We start from the raw sequence: 27,484 nt of genomic DNA, 5'->3' as shown, positions 1-27,484 counted from the left end.
ATTTTTTTCTTTTTTCGTGATTTCCTGCGAAACAAAGCAAAAAGGAGCATATGTCTATAGGACTTTTTTTCTTAGTTTTTTACTCCTCTACACGCTCCCGAAGTTTTGCCATTTAATTTGGAAACACCCTGTATATTATAGCGCGTAAATGATACGATATTTGTCGAAGTCGTATACGGTCCGTCAGAGATCACGCGAAGCGCGAGAGTAGATGGAGATTAATTCCAGCGCTAATTTAGCGGTAGGTAGCAAGTGCTCCGGCTGAAGTGTCCTCTCGGGTAAGCTGTGCCTAGAGCCGCAAATGAAACTCTGCTCCACATAGTTAGCACGTTTTATCTGCCTCTCCTTCTGTCAGCATCCTTCTCACCTTGGAAACACAAAAAAATGGTCGGAGCCAACGTAACAAAATTTCCAACAAAATTATGCCACTTCCGCGATGATCCGGCGTGGCGCGCGGTAGTGTCAGATGCGCTTCTGTGTTTTTTTCTAAGCGACAGCTTAGAAAAAAAGAGGGAAATTAATCAATAAATAAGAAAAATTCGGTTTTTCACAAACTTGTAAAATTAATTTCTCGATGAGTGAATATCGCAAGTTTTATCAATTTTTTTATACGGGATTTTGTATATGGAGAAAAATACAGATTCAAGATTTTATTTTTCAGATAATATAAAATGGATCTTAATAACAAAATTTTATTTTATATTTTGATTTTATAAAATAATTTCTGATTGATAATTTCACCAAGCTTTTCAATAATGTACATAGCTAACAATAATTTTTCAATTTTAAAAGTTTATTAACAATGACTTAATAAATTGTCAATATTATTAACCTTTCTTCTAACAAAAATGCTTATTTTAAAACTATTAATTAATTTAATAAATGTACAGGTAATATCGATTTTAATTAACATTTTATAGAAAAAATTGAACTATTAATATTGAAAATTTAGAATAAGCAATTGCAGCTATTGAAAATTTTTAATAAATGGAATCTAACTTTTTTAATTAAATTAAATTGTCGGTATGTGTGTGTCAATTTCACACAATTTAGAAATATATAAAAATTTGCTAAATTAATATCCTTCACTTCTTTATGTATTTCCAAATCAAATATTTTTTCCTCTTTTTGTCCAGATATTCGTGGTTCAGAGTTGTATGCATTTGATCCGATAATTTACTTGGTTCCATAGATGCATAAAACTTTCAATGCTTTCCATTTGGTAACATAAATCGACACAACTCAACACAAATGTCGTCTTATCTTTGTTACTCTCTGAATGCCAAGAAAGATAGAATGATGTTTGTGTCGACTTGTGTCACTAAATGGAAAACATCCAATAGGATACGCATGGAAAGCCTCAAGACGACTTCCAAACTCGATTAACTTAGGATGCGATCCATTTGACGTTACAAACGCTTCGAAGCGTTTGAGCGACCAATTAGAACAAAGAATTTTACGAATTGACTAATCAAAGAATGCTTCGAAGCGTTTGTAGCGTCAAATGGACCGCAGTCTTAATCGGCGATTAACAGTCGATTGAGTCTGTTTTTAGCAAACTTTAATCTCGATTTAATTTCTCTTCATCTTTTTCTATTATTAGAATTAGAATAAGATAAAAAGTAAATTAAATGATTAAAGTTAATATCTACATTAATATCTACAGAAATTAATAGACAAGAATCTTTTAAAGAAATCTCTAATATACAGTTCACGTTGTTCTTCAGCTTTTCTGATACGTTAAACATTTTATTGATTAAATTTAATAGTTTTCGTATTACTTAATAAAATTAATCGGATTTAGGCCCGGTTGCACCAACATTACTTTAACCGATATTCATAGTCATTTCTTATATTTAAGATCATCTTAAATAAAATTCAGTCTTGAGATGTCACTAACCAATCAGAGGGCCGCATTAGCATCTTAAGATATTACTTAAATGCCTGGTTTATGCTTCGGTGTTAGCTCTAAAATCCTAAAATTCAGCCAATGGAATACAGATTTCAGTTAGAACCAATTAAGACTGGCAATTAAGACTCCATTGGCTAAAAAATTTAGTCTTAAACATTCTAGTTTGATAGACATTAAATTTTAGGATTTTAGGGTTAAGTCCGAATCTACAATAGATGTTTTAAGACTTAAACCATAAGAAATTGACCAATTACAGTCGAATCCGAGGGGAATAATCGACTGTGATTCATCCATATCTTATAGCTTAAGGCTTAAAACCCTATTGTAGATCTGGGGTAAGACCGAAGCACAAACCAGGCATAAGACGGTCTTGAAATAAGAATCGACTATGAATACCGGCCTTTGATTTTAAGTTTCGCTTAAAGTCAGCGTAACGTTGGTAGACAACCGGGCCTAGTTGATCAAGGTCACTCTAATTTACTTTTTTATTAGTTATTAACATCTTAGCTAGTCTTCTGTAAAAAACCTAGTAGCTCAAAATGTAATTCTGTTTTTCATTAGAAAACTAGCAGTTAAAAAAATATAATTTATAAAAATTATAAAATTATCTTTATAAAATTGTTTTTTAACTGCTAAATTTTCTAGCTCACTAGAAGACTAGCACGCTAGTAAAATAAAGCATTATTTCAATCAGATCTAAAAAAAAAATCACAATAATAAATTATTAAAAATATATCCGAGATTCTGCATTATCTATAGATCATTCGTTCATCGATCGCGCAATTATACGCATCCAGCCAGATGTCACTGGGCGCATTCGGCGGACTCAACAGTTGAGTGAGCGCTCGCTGTTATTGGTGTATTCTTTTAGATCATCCAATCAGTATTTTAGATCTAGAAGAATACATCAATAGCAGCGAACGCTCACTCAACTGTTGAGTCTGCTGAACGCAGCTACTGTCGGCGAGTTCATCGTACAAAGTGCACTCTTTGTAATTCACCTATTCCCCGACTGTTACGGGTTACGGCTAACGACGAGTGGTCGGGGTACGCCATGTTTGTGTTGCAGTCAGCGTTGTAGATGGTGTGCGTGGCGCGGGGTGCGCGGGTAATCGGGTATACGTGTTGTCTCCGCTTATTTTTTCTCTCGCGTGCAGTATCTAATGCTCGGCCGTTTATTTACGTAGCGTCGCGACACAGTGCAGAGACCGATTCGCGTGCCGCCGATCCGTCGCGACGAGGAGTGCAGTAAACGGCGAAACGACCGCGCGGTGATCCTATCGCTGTAGCCGCGCACGCAACGAGGGTGACCGCGAGATCTCGGACGCACTCGCGACTCGCACGGTTAGATGCGATCCTTGTTCCTGCGGAGGTTGTTTACAGGTAGGCCCGCGCCGTCGTAAGCCGCGCGGTGATCCGCGTGGCGCGCGGATTTCCAGGAACGCAACGTCGTCGTCGCCGCCACTTCGTCAGTGACCGCAGCGCAATTCGATGCACCACGCTATGCCACGCTAGACGCGTGCACTTGTGCTGTGTTTTATAACCTGACAACACGAGCGAAGTACTTCATCCTGTGTGTATCTCACGTTTATCATGCATCCGTTGCATCTTTGACGAAATATTATCAAGCGGTAAGTTCCCGATCACGTGCGCGTCGTCCAACTCTTTGTCTCGCTTTCGTTTCTCGCTTGGTCTCAGCGACACGCGACACGCCATCCATTGTTTAGATAGAATCTTTGTCATCACAAGGAACTCACTGGTCTGAGTGCCTTGGGACAAAGCACGTGGCTTATATGCGCATTGAAACAAAGATCGTTCTTATCTTAAGATTCTGTTATCGATATTTTCTGCAGATAATATTCGCTATATTTTTCATAAATCTGTTATTGTTCCAAAAGCATGTGAAAATGATGAAAGATTATACTATTATTGATACAGATATTACAATGTGGTATCTGTTTACAGGTGCATACTTAATTGAAAAGATATCAAAATGTGGCCGGCACAAAGTAATAATAATTCTAATGCGAATTCTGCGTCAAATGAAAAGAACAATTTACGTACTCTGGGGATGACGTCAGCCATCAGCGTAGCTGAACCTAAACCTATGGACATTTCTAGAACCAACGAATTAAAGGAGGCCCTGAAACCCTACAATGTTTTTGAATCTGAAGAAGAGTTGAACCATAGGATGGAGATTTTAAGGTACATCTAACAAATTGTCTATAATTGTTACGTAATATAATATTATTTAATTATAATATTTTGATAATAGTTATAATAGTTAATATTTTATTGATAATAAAAGTATGGCTATCGACTATTGAAACCTGATTATTCTTGTAGTAAACTGAACGCATTGGTTAAACAGTGGATAAGAGATACGAGTATAGCTAGAAACATGCCACCTAATGTGGCCGAACAAGTGGGTGGTAAAATATACACGTTCGGTTCATATAGGTTAGGTGTACATCACAAAGGCGCCGACATCGACGCATTGTGTGTTGTACCGCGTCATATATATAGACAAGATTATTTTACGTCCTTTTTCGAATTATTAAAAATGCAGGAAGAAGTTACAGATTTAAGGGTACGTAATGCAAGAAAATAATATATGTAATACTACTGCACGCCTTATATTAAATATATTTGTCTCTTCAGAAGAAGCTCTTGTATGTGTGTGGTATTGTATTATTTAATTTATATAATTAAATCTTTTATAAATCATTTTCTTATTACATATGTATTCTATTTGAATATATTAATATTCAATAAAAATGCGTTTGTATGGTAAAAGAAAATATATATGTTTATTTATAAAAGATCGGAAAATTAAGAAATATATATGTATACAATAGTTTTTAATGTATATTTAATACGTATTTAATGTGTTTGTGTAATATTTATCACATTGTAGGCAGTAGAAGAAGCCTTTGTACCAGTTATAAAAATGAACTTTGATGGCATAGAAATCGACATGCTATTTGCAAAGTTAACTCTTAAGGAAATTCCAGATTCAATGGTTAATAATATTTTATATTTACACAAAAAAGGATTTTATGAATGTTACATCTTACAAATAATAAATTTTTATAAATATAGGATCTCAGGGATGACATGCTACTAAAAAATCTTGATCAGAAGTGTGTCAGAAGTCTTAATGGTTGCAGAGTGACGGATGAAATACTACGTTTAGTACCTAATATAGAAAATTTCAGATTGGCTCTTAGAGCTATAAAATTATGGGCAAAACGTAAGATATTGTAACACTTTGTTTAATATTGTTTTATAATGACTAACACATAATATGTTGGTTATTTTTTTATTTTTAGGACATGGCATATATAGTAATGTCTTAGGTTATCTTGGTGGTGTATCTTGGGCAATGTTAGTCGCTCGGACGTGTCAGCTTTATCCCAACGCCGTGGCTGCAACTCTGATAGAAAAATTTTTCCTTGTATTCTCTCAATGGAAATGGCCACAACCAGTACTTCTGAAACAACCTGATAATGTCAACTTGGGTTATCCAGTTTGGGATCCAAGAGTAAGAATTATAGTTTTCATATTTTATATATAAATAAATATTTTAAATAATGCATAATATCAAAAAGATAATATAATGAAACTTTTGCGTAAAATGTATTATTTTTGTCTTAAACATTTTACTATTTTACTTATTTAAGGTAAATGTAGCAGACAGATATCATCTAATGCCAATAATTACACCAGCATATCCTCAACAAAATTCTACTTTCAACGTGTCTGTTTCGACCAGAACCATCATGCAAGAAGCGTTTGAAAACGGATTAGCCATAACAGAAGAAATTATCATGGGTAAAGCAACGTGGGACAAGTTGTTCGAGCCGCCAAACTTTTTTGGCAAATACAAACATTATATTGTATTGTTAGCCAAAAGTTTAAGCGCCGAAGATCAACTTGAATGGTGCGGCCTTGTCGAGTCAAAAATACGACATTTAATAGGTAACAGATCGAATATGATGATACATTTATAAGGAACGTACATGTATATTATTTCTCCTATAAAATTTTTTATTTCTTATCACATGATATTTTTACTCAACATTTGGAATATAAATTAACCTATTGTGAAAACCGAAATAAATTTAAATGTATTTAATTTAATATGCACTACATAAGACAACAGATTAATATAACATTGATGTCTAAAACTTATTTAAATTGATTCCTTAAAAAAATAATGAAATTCTAATTATTTAACATTCTATATTTGTTGCTTTTTTATTGTCTTGTTTTATTTTGTTATCGCAAATAACGCTATTGAATATAAATCAGCAAAAATATACGTTAACAACTAAAATAAAGTATAAAATTTTTCAGGAAAATAAGCAGTTATCAATTTTTGTTTTAATTTATGTCTCGTAATAATGAAATTGTTTATATATATTTATTATTTATTTATATATATGTATATATTATGATACTAATAATCCGCGGATGCCAAATTGGCAAAATCATAACCATTCTCACAGGTATGTTGGAAAGGAATCCTCATATTACTTTGGCACACGTTAATCCGGAGGCGTTCCCGCCATTGAATCCCGAATCAGGCAAACATTGTTCTATGTGGTTCATCGGCCTGGCTTTTTCTAAATGCGAAAAGAGCGAAAAAAGCGAAAAGGGCGAAAATATCAACGTTGACCTCACATATGATATCAAATCCTTTGTGGATACAGGTAGATTTTTATATTTTTTATTACTATAAATTATACACATTTGGAATATACAACTATGTATGTATTTCTTACAGTTGAAAGACAAGCAGAACAAATAAATATGTTCAAGGAAGGAATGTGGATTGAGGCTAAACATGTAAAAAGGAAGGACTTGCATACTTATGTATCGCCAAGTTTACTGAAAAAGGAAAGGAAGGTATGAGAAACATATTTTAATACTTGAATTTTAACGTTGGTAATTTTATATTATTGTTTACAGAATGTTTGTGTATATATATTATACAAGAGAACATAAGTCTATATTTTATAAGCAGTTCAATTATACTTTACTCACTAGAAATTGAAATTTAAAATATCCAATTGCATAGTTACCATACAATTTTTGCAGGTTTCTAGCGGTGTACATCGGAACGGCAACATTGCTGGAAATGGAAACAGTGGTAGTGTATCGCCGCGAAGTCAAGGTGATACAAGTAGCAGAAAGAGATTATCGGATCAGACGCTTGATTCATGTGGAAAAAAGCGGCGAATAAATGAGACGGAAGAACAAGTGGGTAGCATATATACTATAAAATACAGTTGAAGGAAAAAGAAAATATTTTAAATTCACCTAGATATAAAATTAAATGTAACGAATATTATGTTTATACAAAGTGTTCGGTAATAATCGGATCATCTCGTGGGTAAGTAGAGCGGACTAAATTAAATGAAAAAATTCTGTACTATTTTGCAATTTTTGCAATAGTTAACAAAAAATTAGTTGGAGATCGCCGATAGGTCGAGCGGATACACTCATTCGGCAATCTCATTTGATTTCTAATTAATTTCTCGTTAACTAATGTAAAAATTGCAAAATTTTAGTCATAGCTTAATCTATTCTATCTACCCATGAAAGGTGATCCGATAATGACCACACATCTTGTATATATCACTTTGATTAAATTGATTTAATCCTTTTATAGACGTTTATCCTATTCTAGATGGAGAACACAACATTAATCATTAAATGTAATTCTTTACATTTATATATATCACTTGAATCGTCTAATCTTTTTATAAACGTTTATCCTATTCTAGACGGAGAACACAACGTTAGTCGTTCAATCTTGTGGAGAAGATAGTAATTCTGGCTTCAGTATGGATGAATACAAACCGAATCTATCAACTAATAAGGACGTAAGATATTGTATATACAATGAATAATAATCTTTATAACAGGATATATAATAAGATAATTTAAACATGAAAATAAAACATAGTAAGTGAAAAATTTTAATTTATCACAAAATTTTTTTCTCCATCCTGCTAGGTAAGAAATAAAAACGAGTAAACGCATGATAATACGTAACAGATTTAATTCTCTGCTTTTTTTTTTTACTTTATATTCATCTATTGATATATTTTCTTTTGCTTGATACAGAACTCTAGATGTGCTAGAAATATAAATATCAGTAGTAATTTATTTATATATTTCGTGATTCTAAAAAATATCTTAAAGTTAAGAAATAGGAAAATTTATACGCCATAACAGATCAAATAATTTCTTTTTTATTTCATAAAGGCACTCAATTGCAAAATTTATATTTCATCGAATGGAAATGCATTAAGATAAACTTAATATTTTATTCAATTAATAATATAATTCATTCTTCCTTGATGTATATTTGTTATCTAGGAAGGACCTACTAGTACAACTTCAGTAGCGCAGGAAGGATTCGTATGCACTTGATCATCGTGGAATAATTATCTTACATCAATCCACAGATGCTCCTCTGGATCATCTAGACTGTAAACATTTCTCATGCAACCATCCACTGCCCACTGTAAGTCCTTCGTTTCGTAAAAGCAAAACAGCGTCACGCGCAATGGAGGAAGCTGTCCAGGTGGAATCAATCAATTGATGACAATTTATGTGTTTATGTGAGACACTATAATTAATAGTATTATAAAAAAAAACATCGACAGTCAATGGGAACAATTACGCTGAAAACTTTAAGCGATTGTGCCAGTGTCTGTGATGTCGTCTACATCACTGGAGTAATAGTTTTGAGACGCATAGTTGAAAGAAATTTGCTACCATGAAGGTTAAATCTACTTCGCTTGGAAACAATAGTAATCATACTTTTTATATTTCCTTTTTGTATATATCATTTACATTACTCTTTTTTTTTATCGATAAACACTTGAACAAGGAACTTAAGATTTGATAATACTTGATGTAATTGATAATTTTACATAATTTACATGACGAGCAAAAATAGTTTGATCGAGAAAATTACATGTATGGAAATTTCCGTATTTTTGCGAGTGTTTCCGCATGTTAGAAAAAAAACACAAAATATAAAATATATTCTTATATAAAGTGCATTTTTGTAATGCACTGTGGAATATGCTTTAAAAATGCATATGCATATGATTTAGTTGTAAGTAGCTCTGATATACTTTATTACTCGTATGCAAGTCACGTGCCGCGTCTGCCTGTTTAGGGACTTGCAAACTTGTACTGTACTGTTAGCGTTTTAACACGCTTTACTGTTTGTACGAAGTATGAATTATTATTTACGCGATACTTAATGTTGCTATTATTTATAAGGATTAGATATTCCATGCAAGAGTTGCAGTATAGAATATTATTTGCTCCCGAAGCTTACCATTGTGCACGTAAAGAAAGACGCTAATGGTCATTTTTTGCTGTACAACTGTAATGTAATCGATAATGTAATTGCATTACAAGAGTCACCGACACTGGCATAAACCCGAGGATGTTTCATTTACAGAGTACGTAGATAATAGTCACTTTAGGAAGATAAGAATAGAAACTTGCAAATGAAACATCCCAAATAGGCCATTGACTATCTTATTGACGATTATATTGCGTGAAACAGTTTCGTATGGAGCCGCCTTTTAGTTTTTGCTCAGAAACAAAGTTATAGCTTTAACGAATTAGATCGGGCTGACACTTGGATGATTGAAACCACCTGTCACCAATCGGTGAGTTTTTTCAGGTGTTCAACTACCTTCGCTCCCAGTCTACGGCTCTGATCCTTGATCCTGATTCCGATTATCTTCTCGCCTATTGCAGTCCTCAATTTGTGTGTTAAAGGCATGTCCACTAATCGTATGCTACAAGGTATTTGATGTTCATTCTTTGGTACTTGTAAACGAAACTTGCGAATACCGCAGTATACGTAAAACTCAAGTACTTGCAGAGTACTATTTGACAAGTTAAAGATTTCAGACGCAATTCGTATTAGTATTGAGAAATATGAGAAGTACCACTTCTCTTTCATAATCGACACCGCTAGCAACTTAGTTGTTACGTTGAAATTTTTATTAATACAATATAAACAATTTAACGGTAATTACTAATTAAATTTTAAGTATAACATGAAAATCTTGATTATAACGCTTTGCAAATGTCATGATTCAATGTTCAGTGATTAGGAATCATTCCGTTATTTGTATATACATATTCGTAGATGCGCCTGAGATGATGAGGTTTCACTCTTTCAAAGCTTGTCTTGATGAGTCATTTTATTTATTGATCGGAATACGCGTTTTCCTGTGTACTAAAAAACAGTAATAGAGCTATCTTATGTCTTCGCTTTTTCATGGATTCACGCTAATTCCATGCTTGAATCTGAGATTGAGGTATATTAGAGTACCGTACAAGGAAAACTAGGCCAGTTGGTTTGATCAATCATAAACCCCCTTTTGCTTTCCACATTGTGTTGTGTGACATGATTAAAAACGTGATCCTCTCTTTAAAGAATTTAGCATATAAGAAATTAGAATTTGTTTAGATACATCAGTATACACAAATGTATCCAATCAAATTCATTATTAATGATCATACGGTATCGTGGAGTAGTCATGGGTTTATTTCATGAGTTTAATAATCGACATCGTAATTGTTCTCCTGTATAGATTCCATGTAAAAAGAGAGGATCTCTTTTTTTCTTTCCCTATAGATTTTATTTTTAATAATCATTCATGATTTAATCATTTGATTCATAACGCACAGATGAGGTCGGACAGATTTGTTTCGAAATTAGTAAATAATCGCTTCATTTATTTTTATTTCTTTAAAATATCGCTTTTCAAACTTTATTAATTGCAGAATATCCTGATAAAGTCACTCAAGTTTACTCATTTTTGTTATTGAATACGTAAATGTATGCATAACGTATAGCGATACTCAATACAGTAATAATTAAATACCTCATTTATTATGTCTGTCCGTAAATATCTGTCTAAAAATGTGATTATGTTGTATAAGAAAATTTTAGTATATTATGAGACTTGTTCATTTATCGACATATCATTAAAATATCTTTTGTTCTACAAACTTATTTTATACTTCTGTCTAAACAAAAATATTTGTAGCTTTTACATTTTCTTAAATTGCTTGCCTAATTTTACTTTGTTAAATCCAAGATGTGCTTTGTGCGAATCTCAAATATTTTAAAAATAGAATTTTTACGCACCATTGGAAAAAATATTTTGTTCACGCATACATTTCTGTTTTTGTTATTAACGTCTTTCTTTTTCTTGTACAAATATAAAGTTCTTTAAGTTTACACAGTTGATACACTTAGGATCTCTATTTGGCGACAAAAGGAACGTGTCACAATGATTGTCTCCAACAAATTGGACATTCATTCATTTCGCCATGTAATTTATTAACATTTAACGATATGTAGATGTGTGAATGTCAGAGTTGGTAAAAATCATATTTTAAACTGTTAAAAACATGCTTAATCGATGTTTTTAACATGTTATTAAATATGTTTTTAATAATATTGTTGAAAACATTATGACGCATTAAAAATATGTTATTAGAAAACACAATGTTTTATTCTTTAAAAAAAAACGTTATCTTTTGCCAACCCTGGTGAATATACGCACATGCACATATACACGCGCACGCATATAATTATAACTAACGAAAGTTCAATTTGTGGAGACACGTAATGTGTATTTTTACATGGAAAAACGATTTTGCTAAAGTATCTAAAAATTTAATTAGATGTATGTTCAAAAATAATTTAGTTTATCCACATCAAAATAATTATATAGAAATTAAGTTGATTACCAGAATATCAAAACTTTTTTCAACATTATCATCACATTTGAGTATCATATACTCTGCATAATTATATTAATAATCCAACTTATTTTTAAATCTATATCTAAATTCTTAGATACTTCAGTAAAATTATGTTTTCCATGTAGCATGGAACAATTAGTTCCGCAAAGAATAATTACGGTGCAATACGTTTTTTTTCTTATGCAGAGCCATTTTTTTAGTTAGAAAATGATATCGATTAATTGAAGAACTTCGCGAATTCACATCTCAAATGGCATCATGCAATAAAATATGACAAAGATGCTAACGCTTTCATCAATAATGTATTGCATAGGCACTTCATCGAATAATTTTCAAAATTTTTCAGTTTTTTTTTAATTCATACTTATTGATACCAAACATGACCATTACATCGTATATAATTATGAATAAACGGGACAGTTAAGAATCTCATAATGATTTATGTGAATAAACGTACTAAAATTTATAAAAATTCTCCGTTTAGACAAATTTGGAATAATACAGTTTTTTTTTTAATATCTTTCGAAATAAATTTCTTTGTTTAATTTATTAATATTTCTTCTATCTCGCTGCGTGTCGCACTCAAGTTGTTATCATCATCGTTGCTACCGATATTATTATCTACGATGACGTGAAGCTTCTGTTATTATTGTTTCATCACAAAACAAACTGTATGCAAGTAAAGAAATGCACGCGCACGCATTAACAGAGAATTCTCGATCATAAATGCCGTGGCATTCGGATCTGTCGCATAAATCTCTTTCATCACATCAACTTCCCGTATTGAATCTTATTGCACTAATCTCCGATCATCCATTGCAGCACTCATTATCTCAATACATTAAACTCATCGACTAATTGTCCGTATATTCCGAACGTTTATCACCTATCTCCTAAATTCTAAGGTTCAGAGATTGTATTATACTTTGCACAGAGCTTGAACGAGAATTTAGGCGTACGATAAGAATGTGGACCGTTATCACGATCGCTAGCAAACAGATGAGGTACCTATCGGCGAATGAAGGCCGAGGATCGTGAATAGTGAACATCAATGTTATCCTTGTATGCCAAATCTTATCTCCTTTACTGATTCGCGGCTATCACGCGCCCGATTCGTACCTCTTTCTCTCCTCTTTCTCTCTCTCTTTTTCTTTCTCTCTATCTCGGAGATAGCTAGACATGTCTGTAGCACATTCTCAATCCCCGCATTAGCCTCTCCCTCTCCTGAAAACCACCACCGTTGGCCGACGTGGGCGTCTTGCAATTTCGATAGTGCGGCAAGGGGGTAACAGGGAGGGAAATGCTACGTCTCTCCTATCCACAGTCTTATCTTTTATTATATATAGAAAAAAAGGGAGAGGAAATATGAGACAGAAATAGGAAATACGCTGAAGGAGAAAAAAAGAATAAAGAAGTCAGTCGCGAGGATTTATGTTGCGGGAAATGCGGAATCGATGCATATGATTTTATCGCGCGGATGTTGTACGGATCACTCTTAGGATCTCACGTCTTGTGTCGCGATCGAAGCTCTTTTTTTTTTTCAATACAACATGTGATGCGTTTGATTACCGAAATCATACGAAACACCGTACGCGGAAACCTTCATGAATTTATACGCGTACAGTCGCAATTCTCGAGAAACGTATCCGATGAGTTACTGTAAAATAAATTATATTTGTACGTGCACATTGACCGTACGTGCTCGTACGTGATGCACTTCTGTGAGCAATCGCATATACCGACTCCATGATACAGCCGCGAGATAACGCTTTTTCCATCTCTCTTTCTCTCGCAAATATTATTTTTGTTTTCTGAGCATTCTCATGAAAATTCGAATGCGTCGACCGAGTGTGCATCACCCGCGCATAGATCGTAAATACTGTGCACGTGCGCGATAATGATCACCGATCTGTTGCGCAACCAATTGGCAATAGCACAAATGAAAAATTGAGCAAGGGCATACATAATTTGTATCTTGTGAACATTGTACACTCTGTATCTCTCCTGAATAAACATAAATAAATTTTTCTTTCAACTCCTTCAGCCAAAAAACGAAACGTCGATCGCGTTAAGGCGGAACGATTTGAGTGACGTCAGTAGATTCTAAACTACGTGTGGTCGTTCTGTTTTACCATGATTGGCAGATTTTATAAATATGATCCTATCCATCATTCCAGATATTATAACTATTCCTAACATTATGGTCTATGTGCAGTCAATTATGGTACAAATTAATCTTTGACGTTTCATTGATATTTTCCTTTTGAATGATAAATTTACAGTTTTCCTTGTCAATAATCATCAATACAATAATTATCAATCGAGTTGTCGTAAGTACTGCATAATTTACTGCACAGCATTTTGAAGATATAATTAGAATAATTTAAAAAATCGTATTTTAATTCTACAAGATTTATGTAACATAATTATCACTTACAAGTAATAAATTGTAGAAACAGCTAGGTACGTATATATTATCTATCTATAAAATATAAAGCGCTAAAGACAATATCAACACGTCGCGTATATGTAATAAAGCTATATTAATGTCGATATTTTAGCATTTTTTATTGTTTGCAAAAAAATAAAAAGGATTTCATGCATCTTCTCGAATCACTAATAATAATGCATTCTCAGTTTGAAATTTATGAACTGTGTGATGATTCTCGAAGTCGCCTTTATCATCTGCAGCGGAGCGCAGCTGCATCATACCGCTTAATTCTCCTTACAGTTTATTTATAGGTAAATTAAATGAACCAGAAACACAAAGCGGTTGCGCTTCAGATATCCGTAATTGTTCTATTGGAAACATTCGCGAAGAGATCATCAGAATTACCGTGTCGAACGTTTCCAGAGAAAAGATGTAAAACTTTCCGGCCATTAAGTATAACGGCTTTCACGATCGAGCAATGCATAGCATTAGAAGACTCAATTGCCATTTCATACCAGTAAAATAAAATATCGAAATGTTCTGATGTCAGATCAAGTTCTAAAATATACTAAAATATATCAGAAATGAACATTTTTTACTGAATTATATACTATGTTAGAATTTTTTTTGTCAATTATTTTCAGAACTGAATAAATCCTAAGAGATTGGCGTGTATCGAATCAAATTAAGATGTTACTTCTTTTTAATGTATTTTCTTAAAACTTTGAAATTACGTTAAAAGAATTAAAATTTGTAACATTCGAATTGCCTTTCAGTTAACATTGTTGGTTTTTCCAAACGTAATGTATAGCTAAAAGCTTTCTTGTTTTCTTCAAATTGTTCTTCTGTCATGGTAGATATGTGATTCTAGAATGTAAGTTTTTTAATAGAAACAGCCTCATATTATTACATAAAAAATGGAGTATATTTGATTATGTCATAAGATATTGTTTGAAAAAAGAAAATATAAATTGAAAAATAATGGAAAGTTCCATTAATCAATTAACATGTACGTATTATTACATAAATTGAAGCGTCAAGTGATTTGCCGCTCAGCGATTGACTCGCGATCTGTAGATCCGGGTTCAATCTTACCTGTGCCCACACACGCGATTTTTCGCGTTTAAGGAGCCAAAAATGAATTCATCTGGTGATTAAGAGATCTTTGATCACCAGCGTCGTTCGGATCCAGCGTTAAACTGGTGGGGGTCCCATATATCATTATCTGATAGAATGTTTATGTCTGAACCAGAAACCCTCTAACCAGACTCGCGACACGAGACGATTTGAGCAGCTTTTGTATGCAGGGTAGTAGACCCTGTATGCAGGGTAGTATCGATTTTAACAAAATCGATAATAGAGAGAAATATTATATATTAGTATCTTTGTCTAATCTTAACGCGGCGTTAATGATAACAAGTTATCAATAATCTGACGACATTTTGATGGAAACATGAATGATCATCGTCGATCTTTCCAATAAACAAAATGTAATTGAGATCTTCAGAAAGCGTATAACATTTTAAAATATTATATTTCATTTACTAAAAAAAAAAACGTATTTCACGTTTATCTTGGAGCCCTTAGTTCGTATCAAAAAGTTATTCCATTAGAACACAACTAAAGAATCTTTTAAAGTTGCGCCTTTTTATATTCTATTCTGTGTGGTTTTTTTAAATTTGAGAAATTTAACTCGCTGTGTTCTTCTATTGACAATGTCGCGTATTACGCAATACGCTCCATTTTCAATAAATGGAAATATTGACTAAATATTTGATAAGAAAATAGTTTCTAACAGATTGTGGCAACTTTTATGGTAATAAATATGCTACAGCATTTTCGCTCATCTGCGTAAACAACCATTATCCATATAAGTTGCCTTTAAGTTGCGCTAAAAGAAATTATTATTGTCCTGATGAGAACAACATGATGACAATTGAAGGGAAACTTGTACTAAGTACCTATTTTATATCTTATGCTAAGAAACGTTTTGTTATCTGGGAACCATAAATACATTTAAAAATTACAAACTGTTAATTATTGAATTAATGTAATCGTCAAAACAGTTTTCAAAATACTTTGAAAATAAATTTACATTGTTATGAATTTCTTTCTGTCTTGAACGAGTTAATCATTTTCTCATTTTTCATTGAGCATTTCTTATCCGATGACACTGGACCGACAGCTAGCCGCATAGATAATATGTAAGTCAGACAAAGAAGACCTTCTCTGCAGCAGTTGCGTTGATGCACAAGAACGTGCTAGGCGGTATTAAAATGGCACAAAACAGGGCGTAAAAGGGCGTAAATCTCAAATATGTCATGTGAATTAATATGTTAGCTCGTACGGAGGAATACAGTTGCCGGGACCTGTCGAAGATGTTACAGAATGATATTTGCAGGATAATGTCAAGTCACTGAAGATTTTAATGCATGGTATCGAGATATTGTAGAAATTAACGAGCAAATAAGTATTATACTTTTTATTTAAGTAACAGCAATTTTATATCTGATGTTTCTAATCAACGATTTAAATTTTAAATAAAGATCGCTCGAAAGAGCTGAATTATTGTTGAAAAATCTAAATTTTCATAATATTCACTGAATATAATGCAGCTGAAGAATGCAGTTTCTAAAATAGTATAGGCACAAAAACATTGATATTACTGACGTAACGAATAATATTAATGCTACGTTGCATCAAATCATACTACAAATCATACCTACTTTCCTCGTTGAATTACGATACCTTCCCTCACGTTTCTCCTCATTACCAGCAAGTCATAGTTGATCTCTTTTCCGTCAGAACATTACGTTTTTTCCACACGATTAGTGTTGTCAGTAAGGCAAAATTATGTATCTTAACATCTTGTTGATATATAATATATTTTTTACTAAATTTATAGTGAACAAAAATATACAACTTGTGATTTATATGATGTAAAAGAAAAATCGAACATTGTAATTTTCCAGCCACAAACCGGATATCGAAAGTAAAACAACTTGTTCTATGTCAACATACCATATGCTCATCATAAAATAACTCTATTGCATAATCTTTCATCGAAGCTGAAGTTTCAAATGATCGGAATTGCGAGAACCGCGAGTCAACAAAATTAGTGGAACAAAATTTTTTCCTCTATTTCTCAACTTCATGAAAACGATTGACAAAAATTGCTGGTCAAATGCGTCTACATTTTCATTATAATGATTCTTTTCGCTTGAATAATTCCAAACTGCACGTACAAATGTGCAAAACTTTTCTGAGAAACGATAATGATTAGAAATTTAAATATATCGAAGCACAAGAACAGTTTTCTTAGAATACAGAAAATAGCCAAACTTCTCGCGCGGAAAACTTCATATTGTAATGAGTTTGAAATCGATATTACTTTTTTACTAATCTCCATGATGGTTCTCAATTGCGCGAAATTTTGCCAACAGAACAACTCACTCGCGTGAATCGAACATGCAAGCAATTTTAATGACAAGTTCTTCAGCAAATAGCGATTCTTTTTAATAGCTTTATTTCTGAAAATTCATCCTTCCTAAAGCTAATCAATTCAGCGTTAATTATTGCGTACAATTAAAATCTTTCTATTTTATTTAATTCATTTTTAAAAACACACATATTAGAAGGATTATTTTTAAAATATTTAAAATATTAAATATTGTCGTTAGAACTTATTTGAAAGACAGAATCATTTTCTTAAATAATTAAAAAATTAATTTTTCTGTTTTTACGATAATAATACCTACATAAATGTATATTTATTTATTTATTTATTTATTACTACAGTGATTGAGAAATAATTCTTTACGAAATTTTACATTATGTTATCCTATAATGATGGGATGCGACATTCGTAATATAAGACTGCAAGAAATTAAGAATTTTGCAATTTCTGCGGTAAGTCTTATTAACGCACGTTACTATGCTTATGGGTGAAGGAGATGGCTGTTTGGAAGATTGGAAGACATTCGTACATAGCAAAAGCTCTTTCAGGGTCGACGAAGAGCGCGTGTGCAATACGTTGGAGCTTACATCACGTGCAGACGGATGCAACTTATATCATCATGCAGTTAGCGTTCTGAGAGCTAGCCAGTTACACAGCACTTGTAAAAAAAGTATAGTGATCTAAACAAAAATTATTGTCCAACAAAATTTGACCTTTTTTTTTATCATGAACATAAATAATCAATTTCAATGTACTTGCTGAACAGGAATCCGTTTTTAAAATTTAGCTGTCGCACCACAATTTTAACAAAATAGCAAAGGCAAGAACTGAATATTTTTATGATATTATAATATTTTTATTCCAAATTCTTTTTAAGTTTCATTAATGCCATGTGAAAATATCAACATTTAACTTTTTGAATTTGTAATATACATAGATATCAACATGTATTAAATGATAAATTAATTTATTCAATTTAATATATCTTAAAAATAAAAAATCATATCGGAATGAACAAAATGCATTTTAAAGCTAAAATTTAATATTTTCATGTGGCATTAATGAGATATAGAAAAAATTTAATATTGGTGCTACATTATACTGTATCATGAAAGCCATCAAAATCACCATTTTTTTCTTCATTGATGATATTTTTTTTTCAAAAAATTGTGACGTGCTAACCAAATTTTGTTAACGAATTCATGTTTAGTAAACAAAAATACGTCAGAAATAACTATTAACATTCGTTTTGCAAAATAGTATTAGACAGTTCCTAAACCCTTGATTAAATTTTAAAAATGTAATTAATCTTGAAAAATTTAATAAAATTTCGTAATAAAGGAAGTGAATATATTAAAAAATTATGAGATACAAACATATTGTACTCGTCGGTGCATTGCTGATTACAATACTTTGCTTGCTTTCTGGACTTATGTACTATTTGAATCAAGGTATGGTTTATATCTACACTGTTAAAAATTTCATGAAATTTAATATATTTTTTTTAAGTTACACAATTTGAACTTAATTTCATAACATTACATTAAATTTAATGTATTTATAACTGAAAAGTATATTTGTGTACATACATGTATATGAAATTTAATGTATTTTTCATAAAATTTTATGAAATTTAATATACACGTTTATTACATTTAAGTAACTATTGTAACTTAGTTTTCAGTTAAATCATTTATTACTTTTAATTTCATTCGTATTATAATCACGAGCTTCATTTACATGTAAAGAAAACATTTCTAATAGTGTACAAATGAATTTATTTTAAACAGATCTCATTATTAACTTTTGTTACTCCAAATAATTATTCAAGATTGCGATTTTAATACTTTAAATCTATTTCTATAAGATATTTTAACAAAGATCAATAATTTTGAAGAGAAAGATAAATATATATATTATAATATTATATAATATTATAATCAAATTTCATAAATTATAAATATTGTTGGCAGTTCTAATTAAAGCGCCTGAAAATAGAAATTTATTATTTTCCTATTTATAAGGAGTATCCATTGTGTATTTTGGAAAAATTTATTTATATACAGTAAATGTAAAAAAAAAGAAAATTGTAACCTTTTGTCATATAAAATCTTTATTTAATTATTTGTATTTACCTAAATACCTTTTTTCTTCATGGTGTAGCAGATCATAAGTGTTGTCGACGTTCAGCAAACTTCTTAATAACTATTTTCTATTCCTTAGCACGTATCGGCCGTTTTTTTACAAGATAAAATGCGTCCTTCAACATATGGCGGGAGATTGAAGATTATATCGTTTACACAAATAAAAACAATATCATGTTAAATAATCGTCTACATACGTGATAAACATTTTCGCAGAAGAACGATTCTCACAATTTTATGATACATTTTACTAAGAAAATGTAATTAAGAATCTAGCCATAAAAACTCTGACATATTTTCGCTAAATTTTATATTTCAGATAAATGTCCCATCGGTACCTTCCAGTGTCTCAACAGCACCACATGCATGCCGCAACGTAGCTGGTGCAATGGTGTCCTAGATTGTCCACATAACGACGATGAATCCACAGAAAATTGTTGTATGTTTCAAATCATATCTACATTAATTACTTAACCGCAGTCCTTTTCAGGTCTATTTTAATTTCTACTCAAATGGTAGTACAAATTCGATTATTTCATGAAAACTTAATTATTTGTTACTCCACAAACATCTTAATAACAACACACATACTATTTTGACTTGGACCCGTTTTTACAATATACATATAGTTACCTAAAGATTAAAGAGATTACTAAGAATTTCATCAATAAAATTCATTCATAAATTTTTTATAATCTTTAATCTTGAGGTACCCACATATTGTGAAAACAAACCTTAGTAATAACATTCAATAGCGAATTTGATTGGACGCATTAGTGCGCATTGATGCATATTAAAGCCGTATACTAATTAATCTGAATGTAAAATGAAATGTAAATATATCGAATTATACAAACAGATTTTACTTAACGGTACAATAAAATATATAAAGGATTTTATGGTTTAACCTGTTTTTATATTTATATTAAATACACATCTTTATATCAATTTATGTACGACGGTACGCACCAGTGCGTACTGAGTGCGTCCAATCGAATTCGCTATAACTTTCATCTATGATAACTTTCATTTGCACAAGCAAGAAAGATTATCCTAATTTTCTAATTGTAAGATAGATTTCGTTTCTCTAATTGATAAATTTGCTGCGCAGTTGACATGCACGGAAACTGGGATTGGTTTATGAAAGAAAGAAACTGGGGAAACTCAAACAATTGCGGTAATATCATAATAAAATACGCGACAGATACGCAATATTTGCTATGTATAACAATTTCTTTATTTTTCGTCGCAGATATATTTGACGCTCCAGTTAATTGCACCTACGATGCGTGTCACGCAACTTGTACGAATTTTACCGATGTCCCTAAAAACTTGTCATCGAATGTAACGGCAATGTACATTTCACAAAAAAATATTATTGTTGTGACAAATCATTTTTTTCATACAGTAAAGTATTACACGTTCGATAACTAATATTAACGATTCGAAGTGATTGATTTATTTGGTTATGGATAGATTTAAATCAATTAAATGTATATTCTCTGAATGACATTATTAATTGCTCACATGGATATATAACTTCTGCAGTTTTCTAACCGACAACTCACTCACACATTTATCTCGCGACGCGTTATCAAGATATCCAGAGATACGCTTATTGTAAGTTGTCCTTTGCTGTACAATGTCTTTGCTTCGAGATGAAGGATATAGAAAACTCTGCATAAAACGTTACGGTTGTTTACAATTTCAGATATCTCGATAATAATAATATAGTCAAATTAGAAAAAGGAATCTTCCTCCATCAATCTAAGTTGTTTTGGTTGTGAGTACAAATTAAATGATTAATAACACTTTAAAAAGTATCTACAAACGAAACTCGTTTATCTGTACAGAATTCTCACAAATAATAGCATCAGCGAAATACTACCGGGACACCTAACGGGACTAGATAAATTAGAAACTCTGCTACTGGATCAAAATAAAATTGTGACGGCAGATTTTTCTGACCTAGAAGACAGCACTACTACATATTTGATGTAAACTGTCTTACATTACAGTATAAAACCATTTTATATAATTCTACTGTGTTAAATTATAAAAAATTATGGACGATCTCAATCTGTTAACTTTCCATCATTTATTGTGAAATAAATACTTGCGTTATATACTTAACGCGTTTCTTTTTACTTAATACAAGCTATACCATATATACTTTAACATTGTTATTTAAAATCTTCTTCTCTATTTGTACTATTAGTATTGTTCATAACTTTCAGAGGTATGTGATTCATACAAAATAAAGTTTGAAATCAGCTGCTAATTTCCGAGTAATCTAATCTATATATGATAAACACTTATTATTTACTGTATATAATCAGTGCGTCAGTCTAGAGCGCATCGTTACGAAAATGTAGATCTGTTTGTAGATTGCTTCCTTGATGGGTGCGATAATTTCGCGATAGGAAACGATAATATGCAAATTCCATCAGAGATTGAAGTAAATTGCAACTAAAGCATAGTTAATTGTGGAAATTTATCAGTGTCATTTCTTTCGAAAAAAAATTAATTTTCCACATGTCATAGTACGTTTTTTTAGTTGTAAGAATCGCTGTTAATAATTAGTATAATTAACCAATGTAACTGTTAATAGGATTGCATCGTCCATAATCATATGATGTTGATTGATAATGAATACACGTTTGAACTGTTCTTTTTTATTTACAAATAGAAACCTGAGTAAGAACATGTTAACAACATCCGCTTTAAAACTGCCACGGTTACCGGAGTTGACAGAAATGTGAGCCTATATGTATAAATGTATATATGTGTACATGTATATTTTTTTCTATTTTTATTTAAGTATTTCTATATATATATATATATATACATAAATAAAAATAGAAAATGTATACACGTACGTTTAATTTTCCGTTTATTTTTCGCATTTTAGAATATTGGACGGAAACCACTTCGAGTCAATAACGGAAGATCTCTTTGCCGGATGCCCCGCTTTAAAATCACTGTACGTACGAAGTAGATTACGGAAGCGATTACTGTCATTGTTAATAAGATTCATGCGAGCTAACGGCTCAACGATGATTCAGGGGTATGGAGGACAATAGCATAAGCAGCATCGACGAGAACGCGTTTCGGAATTTGCAACAACTTATTGAGCTGTAAGTGCATAAATGTTAATGTGACTCAGTTTCAAGTTAACGGTACTAACGTTCGGTTATTGTAACCAAAGGATAAAATCTCGTGTCATTCCGATCATCGATTCAATATTATCAAGTGTCAAGTTGCGCAATCGATTACCTTTCGAAGTAACTTTCCGGGTTTTTTTTATTCTAATCGCAATACAAATATAATTAAAGCAGTGTTTAATTTTGTATTGTCTGTTTCTTTATACATTTGTAATTCGCATCTGTTCAAAGTTGAAGTATTGAAGATTTATTACCGTACAACAGACGATGACGCAGATACAGTTAGAAGTTGGAAACTACATTTTATCTCGACCGTTATTAATGGCAAACTCTACTGCATCTAATGGATTGACTATAAATCAGATACCAACGATCGAACACAATTAAAATACAGCCTTGTTTCAGTAACTTGGCATACAACAGGATAGTCACGATACCGTCAAACGTGTTCCAGTCCGTGAATAATCTGTCGAAGCTGTAAGTATAAATATCCGTGTTATAATACTCATAATATCAACCCGCGTGATAATCAGCCTTACTACTAAATGTTTAAGCTACATACGTGCTTGAGCTCTATTCACTGATGCTTAACGCTAAAGATTTGTTCGCGAAAGTGCTATGGAAACGTCACGTACTCGCGAGCGTAACCGGTTTTAATTATAATTTAAGCTTGTATGTGTAAACTAGAATCTGTTTGAAAATAAGTTCCATTACTCTAGCAGTGCTCATAATATAATCTCATCTTCTTCCAGATTAATCGGTTACAATCCTGTCGTCGAGTTATCAATGACACTTTTTAATCCTTTGAATAATCTTCGCTCTCTGTAAGTTGCAGGCTACGCGAGCGGTTTTTCCAACTTAATAATAATAATAATCGAACATGAAACTATAGTAGCATTTTCATTCTATGAATAAATTTGTCCTCTATTAATTTATATCAGTATAAATTAATGGAATAAGTAATTAATTTTTTCATTATAAAACATGGAATTTCAGAAGTGTCGAAGATATAAACATGGATAATATGAATAAAAACGCATTCGACGTGTTTCCAAGGCTCGATTTTATGTACGTTTTTTTTTGATGCGATTATTTAACTTATACAATAGCGTTTTTTTTTTAATAATAAACAAAAGAACTTTTTATTTTTAAGATAACTAAGAAGCAAATGATCTTTGCTTTCTTTCAATCATAATGTAATTTCTGCAAAATCTTTGATACCTCAATATATTCTTACGTGTACTAATTAGACTCAAAATAAACTTTAGACTTGAAAAATAGAAAATAAAATTGAAGATACATAATTTATAATTTCTATATTCATTAAACCTTAAAACCACTTTAAGATTTCTGTTTGATAATTTAATTGTAATCAATAATATAAAATTCCAAATCTTTCAGATATTTCAAGAAATTTCACTACTGCATGACTTACGCGCCGAAGGTGCAGAAATGTAGACCAACTAGCGATGGTAAGGCATACATCGATTAGATAAAAACTACTTAAATTGCAATAACAACTGATTGATTCAATATTGAATCAAACGCGGCAAGATGTATGTATGTCAAGGAAGATGATTCAGTGGAAGATGATTCAGTCTCTCTCTTTTTTCCTCTCTTTCTCTTTTTCTTTTTCTGAAGGTGTGTCATCGATATCTCATTTGCTGGACAAGCCTCTATTAAGGGCTGCTGTTTGGACCATATCTTGTCTCACTTGTCTCGGTAATAGCCTCGTTCTGTGGGGAAGATTCACCGCTAAAGATGAAAATCGTGTTTTAAGTATCATTATCCGAAATCTCGCAGGTAATTGTGCAAATGTATTCCTAGCGGGATATTTACAATTTCTGTGAGAAGAAAACTCTTTTTGTATTCTTCAAAAAAATAATTATCTAAAATAAGCAAATTGACAACAAATTATATTGCCAAATTCAGATATTCAAAAAATTGCAAGAAACGCAATGGTTTTTAAATATTGTAATATACAATAATTATATAAAAATATGAGACTAAGACAAAAATAATTCTATAATTTTATAATCTTAAATATCATCCTTTTGATAATTAACAAAAAAAATGTGGAGTAAAATTTTTTAAAATTCAAAATTTTCAACTACTCGCTGCCGCTGTCTCGCATAGTTAGACATAAACACGAAATAACGACAGCATAAATAATCCTTATATTCAAATGATTCGTGGTACGTACCGAATCATGAAGTGCACGCGAGTTATCATAGTTTGCAGTTCATAATAAAGCGCAACACGATGATCGATCAAGCATATTAATGTTAGGCTCACTATAAATTACAAGACGGTAAAGTCACGTAATCCTTTATAGTGTCCGACATGTTGATGGGAATATACCTCTTCATAATCGCCATAGAAGATGCGAGGTTTCGCGATAACTACAAAGAGGAAGCAAGTATATGGATGTCCTCATGGCCCTGCATACTCCTAGGAGCATTGGCGATGACATCATCCGAGGTATGCACATTAACACCTTGCTGAATCCCACAATTTTCAATTCGCAACGTACAATTGCTATTTAACGGTACTATTTATAATGACCGCTTACGCTACTGTTCAGCGAAATCTGGATACCGTGACAAAGTCGACATATGTTAGCAATATTATGTATAATAGTGTATTTAATTTTACGTAATTAACTGTAAAACATTTGCGATTTCAATCGCAATCATCGCTCAAATACATATCGATACGCAGACCATATATTTCCTGAAACGAATTCAATAGATTTAAATAAAACCGTCTTTTCATGCGTTTCTAACTTTTTTGAATAGTTAGATATAAATTACAGTTAGATATAAATTGAGATTAAAGAATATTTTTTAAAAAATTAAAATTAAAATAGATGATTATAAATTGCTCGGTAAGGTTTCCGTGCTTATCCTGTCATTTATGTCCGTGGAGCGATTTATTCTGATCGCAGCACCTTTGAAGTGTCATCACGCCATGACATCTCAAGCTGCAGCCTCATCGATGATCGTCATCTGGATCTTCGGACTTATTATCGCTCTTGCACCAGGTTCGTTTACGCGAAAGAATAACTTTTTATCTCATTTTCTTAATTTCTTTTTAATTAATTTTTCTTTAATTTTACTTATTATTTATTATATAATTTTATATATACAGGGTGTCCGGAAATTAGTGAATCAGAATATCATAGCAAGATAGAGCGGACTAAACTGAGTCGAAAAATCCTCTATCATTTTGCAATTTTCGCAATAGTTAACGAGATATTAATTACTAAAAATCACTGAATATTAGTCTTCAATAATTTTTTACTCAAATACTATCAACTTTACAGAAACATCCTATATATAGATATTAATTATATCTTATACAACTTGGTAAAATATAAACACCTTAATTTTTTCCATATTTCAAATATTTATATGAGTCACTATAATTATACACATCATTTTAATAAATCTGAAGATTTTTTTATAGAAAATAATAAAAATTTTCATAATCATTCTGAATTGATTGTTTTTGTCCTGGATCCAAAAGTTATCCATTGGAGAAGCAGCACAAAATTCTATGGTGTCAATGGAATGTGTTTTCCTCTACATATAGACGATCCATATCTGATAGGCTGGGAATACTCGATCTTTATCTTTCTGGGACTTAATCTAATCGGGTAAACAATATTTTTTACTATTATATAAGTATTATTATATAAGAGCCTTGTAATTAAACCATAGATCAAATTATGCAATATGGAACCAGCTGTAATTTTTAAGATGGTATTATAACTTATTGACTTTCTCTTTGATTTTCTGATATATCACAACAAAATTTCTAAAATTTATTTAGAAAAATTGTACTCAAATAGCTAATTTTTGGAATTGATTCTACAATATGTAATTGCATCTAATTATTATAGTATCAGAATTTTCGAATAAGTTCAATTATGTCAACAGTATAACATTCGTTAAAAAAATTTTAATCAACATGCCACGAGCTTGATCGATTCTCATTTCGTGATTGCCATAATATTGCTTCGGAAGAAAAGAAGCCTTTCAAGGCTATCATTGCATTCATTTGCAGATTGATGATTATCGGTTACGTTTACATTGCAATGTTCACCAGCATCTGGAGAACGCGCCGTGCCACGCCATTGTCGGTCGGTGATTCTGAATTTGCCCTCAGGTTCTTCCTAATCGTGTTGACAGACGCGGCATGTTGGGCACCGATTATAGCGTTGAAAATCCTCGCCATGATGAAATACCCCGTGCCACGTAAGCAGAAACGCTAATGAGAGTTTTCATGTTCCCACCGACTCCATTACAGTATCTCCGTTACAACCTTTGCTCGATAAATATGCATGCAAATCTTTAAGCTTCATTTTTCAACAACTTTACATTTATCATAAGAACGAATAAAATATTTTTTTCTATTGTTTCATTCGTGAAAAAATTAATCTAAAGAATTAAAATTGTTAAATCAAATTAAGAAAGCGAAATCCTATTTTTAGTCAAAGCGAATCTTAATGCTTCAATATTCGGTGTGATTTATATATATATATATATA

The 27,484-nt window shown here is 31.7% G+C and overlaps 2 protein-coding genes across 3 annotated transcripts in view; both read left to right on the top strand.

The window, feature by feature from the left end:
• The first annotated feature begins 2,879 nt into the window (after positions 1-2,879).
• Positions 2,880-10,655, top strand: hrg (poly(A) polymerase hiiragi). 2 transcript variants are annotated; one of them, XR_001936808.1, is made up of 13 exons: positions 2,880-3,543; positions 3,878-4,117; positions 4,259-4,502; positions 4,830-4,934; positions 5,015-5,165; positions 5,245-5,456; positions 5,596-5,893; positions 6,424-6,627; positions 6,702-6,823; positions 7,016-7,177; positions 7,705-7,803; positions 8,303-8,547; positions 9,633-10,655. XR_001936808.1 is itself a non-coding variant. In XM_018454231.1 (12 exons), the coding sequence occupies exons 2-12, from the start codon at positions 3,906-3,908 to the stop codon at positions 8,354-8,356; spliced, it is 1,863 nt and encodes a 620-aa protein (XP_018309733.1). In that variant the 5' UTR covers positions 2,880-3,543; positions 3,878-3,905; the 3' UTR covers positions 8,357-10,655. The 2 variants fall into 2 exon arrangements, 1 of the variants encoding a protein (XP_018309733.1); XM_018454231.1 differs by having other exon boundaries at positions 8,303-10,655.
• An 8,333-nt stretch (positions 10,656-18,988) lies between these two features.
• Lgr3 (Leucine-rich repeat-containing G protein-coupled receptor 3) overlaps positions 18,989-27,484 on the top strand; it is a 10,093-nt gene continuing 1,597 nt past the window's right edge. Inside the window, exons 1-19 of the mRNA XM_018454226.1 lie at positions 18,989-19,076; positions 20,089-20,208; positions 20,881-20,946; positions 21,022-21,124; positions 21,318-21,389; positions 21,481-21,552; positions 21,623-21,766; positions 22,459-22,527; positions 22,681-22,752; positions 22,835-22,906; positions 23,339-23,410; positions 23,686-23,757; positions 23,930-24,001; positions 24,335-24,405; positions 24,575-24,736; positions 25,269-25,414; positions 25,826-25,976; positions 26,462-26,591; positions 27,002-27,192. Coding sequence (XP_018309728.1) covers positions 18,989-19,076; positions 20,089-20,208; positions 20,881-20,946; positions 21,022-21,124; positions 21,318-21,389; positions 21,481-21,552; positions 21,623-21,766; positions 22,459-22,527; positions 22,681-22,752; positions 22,835-22,906; positions 23,339-23,410; positions 23,686-23,757; positions 23,930-24,001; positions 24,335-24,405; positions 24,575-24,736; positions 25,269-25,414; positions 25,826-25,976; positions 26,462-26,591; positions 27,002-27,192 — 1,945 coding nt within the window. The remainder of the gene's footprint in view (positions 19,077-20,088; positions 20,209-20,880; positions 20,947-21,021; positions 21,125-21,317; positions 21,390-21,480; positions 21,553-21,622; positions 21,767-22,458; positions 22,528-22,680; positions 22,753-22,834; positions 22,907-23,338; positions 23,411-23,685; positions 23,758-23,929; positions 24,002-24,334; positions 24,406-24,574; positions 24,737-25,268; positions 25,415-25,825; positions 25,977-26,461; positions 26,592-27,001; positions 27,193-27,484) is intronic.

This window comes from Mycetomoellerius zeteki, unplaced genomic scaffold, assembly GCF_001594055.1.
Source record: "Mycetomoellerius zeteki isolate Tzet28-1 unplaced genomic scaffold, Tzet1.0 scaffold43, whole genome shotgun sequence".
NCBI lineage: Eukaryota > Metazoa > Arthropoda > Insecta > Hymenoptera > Formicidae > Mycetomoellerius > Mycetomoellerius zeteki.
This window is presented reverse-complemented; position numbering and strand designations above follow the sequence as displayed.